We start from the raw sequence: 6,836 nt of genomic DNA on the forward strand, positions 1-6,836 counted from the left end.
CATCTGTTAGAGCTCCACATCACATCATCTGTTTAGTCTGTTTAGAGCTCCACATCACATCATCTGTTTAGTCTGTTTAGAGCTCCACATCACATCATCTGTTAGAGCTCCACATCACATCATCTGTTTAGTCTGTTTAGAGCTCCACATCACATCATCTGTTTAGAGCTCCACATCACATCATCTGTTTAGAGCTCCACATCACATCATCTGTTTAGTCTGTTTAGAGCTCCACATCACATCATCTGTTTCCATCTCTTCCTGTCGTCTGCATCACATGACGGTGAAAACACTTATTGCCATCCAGAGACGTCAATGGCGGGGAAGCGTAATGTGAAGTTTGATGTGGTCACAAGTTAGGCACTCATGTAACTGACTAACTCCCAGCATTTGATTGCATTATTAGTGTTTATATCCTTTGTACTTTGTATCCATGTGGACATACTGTAAATAAATAATTAAAAGGTGTGTGTGTGTGTGTGTGTGTGTGTGTGTGTGTGTGTGTGTGTGTGTGTGTGTTCTCAGGCGCTGGAGGAGTACAGCTCTTTGATTGACAGCTCGTCATCGTTCAGAGCCTACAGAACAGCTTTGGCTGAAGTGGAACCTCCCTGTATACCCTACCTGTAGGTCAATACCTTTCAGTGGTTCCCAACCTTGGGGTCGCGACCCCGAGTGGAGTCGCCTGGAATTAAAATGGGCTAGCCTGAAATTTCAAATGTCAGTGTGGAGATAGTTCACTTCTGGCTATGTGAGAAAAGTATGCTGTTTGGCTGATTGTTGACTCCTCCTGTAAGGTTAATTACACCTTTTTGACATCCAAAGTCCCACTAGTACACACTAGTGTGTTTTTATTACCCAGGAAAGCAGGAGGGGGCAGCAGCAGCATCGCCTTTTAAACTTTTAGATCGCACGTTTCTCCACCGCTGCCGGCTGTCTCTTCCCCCTCCCTTTTCCCTTCTATCACGCCGCTGTGTCAGGCCACCCAAAACAAAATGGAAACTTCAAACTAATGTCATTTAAACAAGTAAATAGCCTGACTGATGACTGATGCACGTTGGAGGAGAAAAAGGTGGAAACTCAGGAGGCAGAGAAGCAGGGTCGGAACATCATGGGTAAAAACCCACCTCACTTGCAGGATCGCTCTAGCGGCTAAACGGCCCGGCTTGGAAACTTTTAGACTGAAGAAAATGCCACTAGTTTGTGGATATTAGTGGGATTTTTGGCCAGTCTGAAAGGGGTTTTATTGTTCCAATAAAGTGGATTCAGTTCTAGAAGGAGCTGGCTAAACAGGTTGTACCTCCCTTTTTCAGAACAGGGGGGTATCAAAAGTAATATGGTAACGTAATGAGTAATATAATTAATTACTTTTGATACCAATTTCTAAGTAAGGTAATTTTATTACTTTTTAAGCAGGTAATTTTATTACTTTTTAAGCAGTGCAGCTGCTTCTAACTGACTTTGTGTGTTTGTGGTGAGATGTGTGTGGCTAACCCTAACCTCACCTCAGCCGCTAGTTGCTGAGCTAACTGACACAACAGCTATGAGCAGAGAGAGCTTCCTCCTCGTAGCTGTTGTGTTGTGTTAACACAACCATGTTGTTGTTGGCTGTTAACCCGGCACGTCTATCTGGCCATTTATGACATCTTACTCTGCGGTGGAACTCGAGCGAGTAATGCTCCTCGTTTGGTGTGAACACACTATAACACCTTTCCTTATATACATGTACCATACCTGTAGCATCTGTGTCTCTCTCCAACCTGTCTATCTTTCCAGGGGTCTGATCCTGCAGGACCTGACCTTTGTCCACCTGGGGAACCGTGACCTGGTGATGACATCACAGGGTTCAAAGGTCAACTTCTCTAAGCGGTGGCAGCAGTTCAACATCCTGGACACTCTGAAGAGCTACCAGCAATCGTCAGTTAACTCCTATAGTATTATTATTATTATTACTATTATTATCACTAGCAAGTCAGCTAGCTGCCTGTGTGTGATACAGACAGGTGATGTTTCATCATGTTAAATGGCTCCTCTTGTCTGTCTTCATAATCATACTTTTCAAAGGCAAACTGTCTCTCTCTCTCCCTGTCTGTCTCTCCAGTCGTTACTCTCTGCAGCGTAACAATGACGTCATCTCGTTCTTTAATGACTTCAGCGACCACCTGGCTGAGGAGGCATTATGGGAACTTTCTCTGAGGCTCCGCCCCCGTAATGTCCCGCGAGCTAATCAGAAATGAACTGGGAGGGAACTGCAGCCAGGCTCACAGAAGACAGCCAATCAGAGGAAGGAGGAGGCAGAACTTGGTGACCCTGGGCAATAAACTGGACTAACTTGTGCTAGCCTAATACTAACTTGTTATAATCTAGAATAACCTGGATCTACCTGAGCTACTGGTACAACTAGAACTGGAACGAAGTGTCACATGATCAGGATCTTCACCCTGTAGCAACGTCACGCTGGTCTGAATCCACCTCAGTCCAGGGTTCCCACGGTAATGGAAAACCTGAAAAAGTCCTGGAATTTCAAAATCTCGTTTTCCAGGCCTGGAAAAGTAATGGAATTAGTAAAACGCTTGAAAGATTTGGAAATGTTGTGGAATTGTATTGTGTGTATTACTGTGTAATTAAATGTTACAGTAATCCTCCGTAGATAACCCTCCACATAATGTAACTGCACATTTGTTTTCTGTATAGCTGTTCTATAGCTAAATTTAGTGCTTTTTCTACTTTATTTAATTTGATATAGCTACAATGTTACAATTTCACTTAGCAGACACTTTTATCCAAAGCCACATACATCTGAGCTTTATACAACACAAGCAATGAATGAATGCAAGTTGGACTTCCCATGCATGGAAATAAACCAAACTTTGCACAAAGGTCTAGTCCCATGCCAAACTTCGTCAACACGAATTTGGCGACAATAGTCCTGATGGTGGCGCTACAGCGACTATCTAAAGTTTCAAACTTGGAAAATTCAGAACAAATCAGGCATATGTGCTAAGTGAGGAAAAACTTTTGTACACTCTAAGCTATAACAAATTATGAAGTCCAAAGACTGCAAAACTGTAAAACTATTAACCATACACTCCCACATTTGTTCTTCAGTTGACCTGACGGAGCTGGATTTTTAATTGGGTAATTAGGATGATGTGATGACATCAGTGATGATGTCATCAGTGATGTCATCCTTCCTGGCTGAGGCTTCAGTGAGCTGGATGGGCAGGCGAGCGAATCGAGCGCGCAAGATTGCTAGTATAATTAAGCAATATAGCATGAGAGCCAGTGTGTTGTGGCAAATATATCCCGCTGATCAGCTGTTATCCCACGAGGCCGCAGGCCGAGTGGGATAACTGCTGAGCAGCGGGATATATGCCACAACACACGCAGCTCGAGTGCTATATTGCTTTTATAAAACGATTTCCAAGTATGATAATATAATAATAATAATACTATAAGTCCGACTGGCATGGCATTCTGGTAGAGTCAGTTGAAACACTACTGTAAGGTGGGACCGCAAGAACGTGCGGGTGATTTGATTGGATCGTTCTGGAGACTGAAGTTGACATTGGCCAATCCTGGCGCTTGCTGAGAAGCTGAGAGCTTTCTGGAAAGCCCGACACGCAGCTCGAGCGCAGCGCTGCATTCTCAGCGCTTGCTGAGAAGCTGAGAGCTTTCTGCAAAGCACGACACCAACTAACGTTACGGGGTTAAATGCGGGGTTAACAGCCTTTTTTTTGCAAAGAAGACATTAGCCCGCGTCTATTCTTGTACAAAACATAATTTTCTGTGAAGTATTAGTAAAGTTATAAGCGAAGATCGATTCACAAGGATCTGACAGCTGTCTCCGCCATTTGTTTTTTCTACATTGTCATTTGAGGTAACCAAAGCCTTTTAGTAAGAGAGTTGCCATGGCAACTCAATAACCCATGGCCATGGGTTATTGGAGTGGGTTACTGGATTTATACAATGGCTGTGAACCAATCAGATTGCTTGATTTGAGAGAGCCGTTTTATAATATAATATAATAGCCTATAAAATAATATTGCGGTCCTGCCCAATATTCAAATATTCTCAAAATGTCTTCCCGGGTGGCGCTGCAGCAGCGTCGTAACCCATTCACTCACTCATGGTGCTCAAGTTCCTGGAGCAGCCTGAGTTGCCCCTGACACCAGACACACACACCACCTAGTGGCCAGTCTGTAAAAACTATTTCAGCTCAGCACCAGCGCTTCAAGTGCTCAAAATGTTGGTTGGTGGAATACACGCCCCCTAACTGTTCCACTGTTACAATGATCTTCACTGGTAACATCTTCAGAGGATCATAAGCTTTTTTTTTTTTTTTTTTTTAGCACAAAAGGGTAAAGAACAAGATTTCCATAAAATACACAACGTCATGAAATGCATGTGCTAAGAAGACCAGGGAAACCCCAAGGGGCTTATAAAATGTCTCCCTGAAAAACTATAGTAAATTATACAATATAGTGTTACGAAACCCAAAAAAAGAAGAAAAGAAAAAAGTTAAAAACAAGAAACAGACAAAAAACAAGCAAAAACAAAACAGAAAGCAATATAAACAATTGAATAGGCAAAGTAGCCTATACAGTTAAAAGGGGGAGGGGGAGAAGGACAAAAGTATAATGAATTAATGAGAGAAAGGGGGAAAGGAAACATAAAAAAAATGATTATACATGATTAGGCACATTGATGGAGAAATAAATACTGTTTAACAGCTTTTTTAAACCGGTTGGGTGTGAAATCAAAAAAGTTGGGGGGTAGTTGATTGAAAACTTTAGCTCCTCTGAACTGAAGACTAAATTGAAATATGGATGTTCGAGAACAAGGCAATGAAAGTTGTCTCTTACATCTTGTATTATAACTGTGATTTTCCTCGTTTCTTCTGAAGAAGTTATTGAATGTAGGGGGAGGCAAATGATGACTTGCATTAAAAACAAACTATGCTGTGTGGAGGAAGTTTACTTGATATATGCTAAGTATCGATAATTCATTAAAGAGGGGTTGCGAATGAGCTAAGTAAGTTGCATGTGAAATGATTCGAACACAGCGTTTTTGAAGGAGGTAGATACAATTCAGCTTGGTAGGATGGCTGCTGGCCCAAATAATATTGCAATAATTAATATAAGGATAAATCATAGAATAATACAACATCTGAGTATTTTTTTTGTCCAAACAATAGCGAATTTTACTTAAAATACCAGTAGGCTATTTTTGGCCATTTTGGATGAAACTTCTTTAATATGATGTTTCCAGCATAGCTTGTCATCAATCAACATGCCTAAAAATCTAGAAGATGAAGTTGGTGAAATGTTGTTATTGTGGCTTTAAAGTAGGGTAAAGTAGGGAAACATCCTGTTAGTGTGTGTGTGTGTGTGTGTGTGAGAGAGAGAGAGAGAGAGTCTAATTTTTAAGGAAAAAAGTTATCTCTTGTTCTGGGGTTCTGATGTCTTTAGTCTTCTATTCCAGACTATCTAGACTAGAGGTTGTGGACTGGACTGTTCAAGACAAAAGATGACAAACATAGGCCTACTCTTTGTCCCACATTTGGTTGGTTTGCTGGGATCTGACATGTCATGGATCTGATGTATTGATAAATCATGTGATCACTAATCTCTCGAGACAGACTTTCGATTTAACCGATGATGGGTTCCCAGCAGATTGTGTGATCAGTATCGGCGGAATCTTTATATCTATGGGTGGAATTATGTCAGCGGAACCAACAAGCGAGAGCGAGAGAGGAGGGGGGACCGAAAACAAGCACGGACCGCTCCAGCCGCGGTGTGTTGTGGGTAATCCCATCGTCAGTCTGTCTCAGGGTTTGACCATCTCAGTAGGTTGGACGGCCAGAGGGGAAACAGACGTAAACTCAGGTGAAAGCAGCTGCGCTTCGGCTCGGCTCAACGCTGTTTTGCTCAACAGAGATGATTGATTTGATCTGAGTCTACGAGTCGAACAGGAAGTGCCGCGGTGCGTGCTGGGTAATATGTTAACGACAGCGCAACGTTGATTGATGCACGAGACACAGACAGAAGTGCTGCTGCACGCGGAGACACAACAACAGAACAAACAACAACAGGAACAAAGTGTCAGCCTCCTCCTCACTTCAAACAGACAAACTCCACAGTTACGTCTGCTGCTGCAGGTCTCACACACACACACACACACACACACACACACACACACACACACACACACACACACACACACACACACACGCACACGCCAGAGATGGGGACTTGGACTTGAGTCGTACTTCACACAGTAAGTTGAGACTTGATTTGAGACTCGCCCTCAAACTTGAGACTTGACTTGGACTTGCAAAAAATGACTTGTGAGCATCTCTGACACACACACACACACACACACACACACACAAAACACACCCCAAACAAACGTTAATATCTGAAAAACTATACATCACATTCTGAGTGAGAGCAGAAGTAGCTCAAGAGTTTGATGTATAATATGCATGTCGTGTTAAAATTGTGTGAACTGTCGCAGTTGTTAAAATATAAACAGCACAACCGGCTAGAGTGAAACACTCAAGCTCAGGCTCCATAGGTCCCTTTGCCATTTCCACCCATTGATGCCGTTTCTTTTCAAAAATGCTGATCTGCTCATCCCTCATATACTGTAGGTCAGTGGGCAATATATCATTATGGATATGGTGATATACTGTAAGATGCTATTACATGTTGGATTGGATTCAGTATAGCTGTCCTCTTTTTACTCCGGCCCAACGCTGTCTTGTTCACTCGTGTGTGTGTGTGTGTGTGTGTGTGTGTGTGTGTGTGTGTGTGTGTGTGTGTGTGTGCGCAGTT

The 6,836-nt window shown here is 42.6% G+C and overlaps 1 protein-coding gene across 2 annotated transcripts in view; it reads left to right on the forward strand.

Annotated features, from left to right (window-relative positions):
- LOC310785643 (rap guanine nucleotide exchange factor 1-like) overlaps window positions 1–2,591 on the forward strand; it is a 44,331-nt gene extending 41,740 nt beyond the window's left edge. For both annotated transcript variants that reach the window (XM_083646787.1, XM_083646788.1), the window contains exons 22-24: window positions 526–623; window positions 1,774–1,914; window positions 2,099–2,591. In XM_083646787.1, the coding sequence (XP_083502913.1) occupies window positions 526–623; window positions 1,774–1,914; window positions 2,099–2,234 (375 nt within the window). In that variant the 3' untranslated portion in view covers window positions 2,235–2,591. The remainder of the gene's footprint in view (window positions 1–525; window positions 624–1,773; window positions 1,915–2,098) is intronic.
- The last annotated feature ends 4,245 nt before the right edge of the window (window positions 2,592–6,836 follow it).

This window comes from Poromitra crassiceps, assembly GCF_964638095.1.
Source record: "Poromitra crassiceps genome assembly, chromosome: 11".
Lineage (NCBI taxonomy): Eukaryota > Metazoa > Chordata > Actinopteri > Beryciformes > Melamphaidae > Poromitra > Poromitra crassiceps.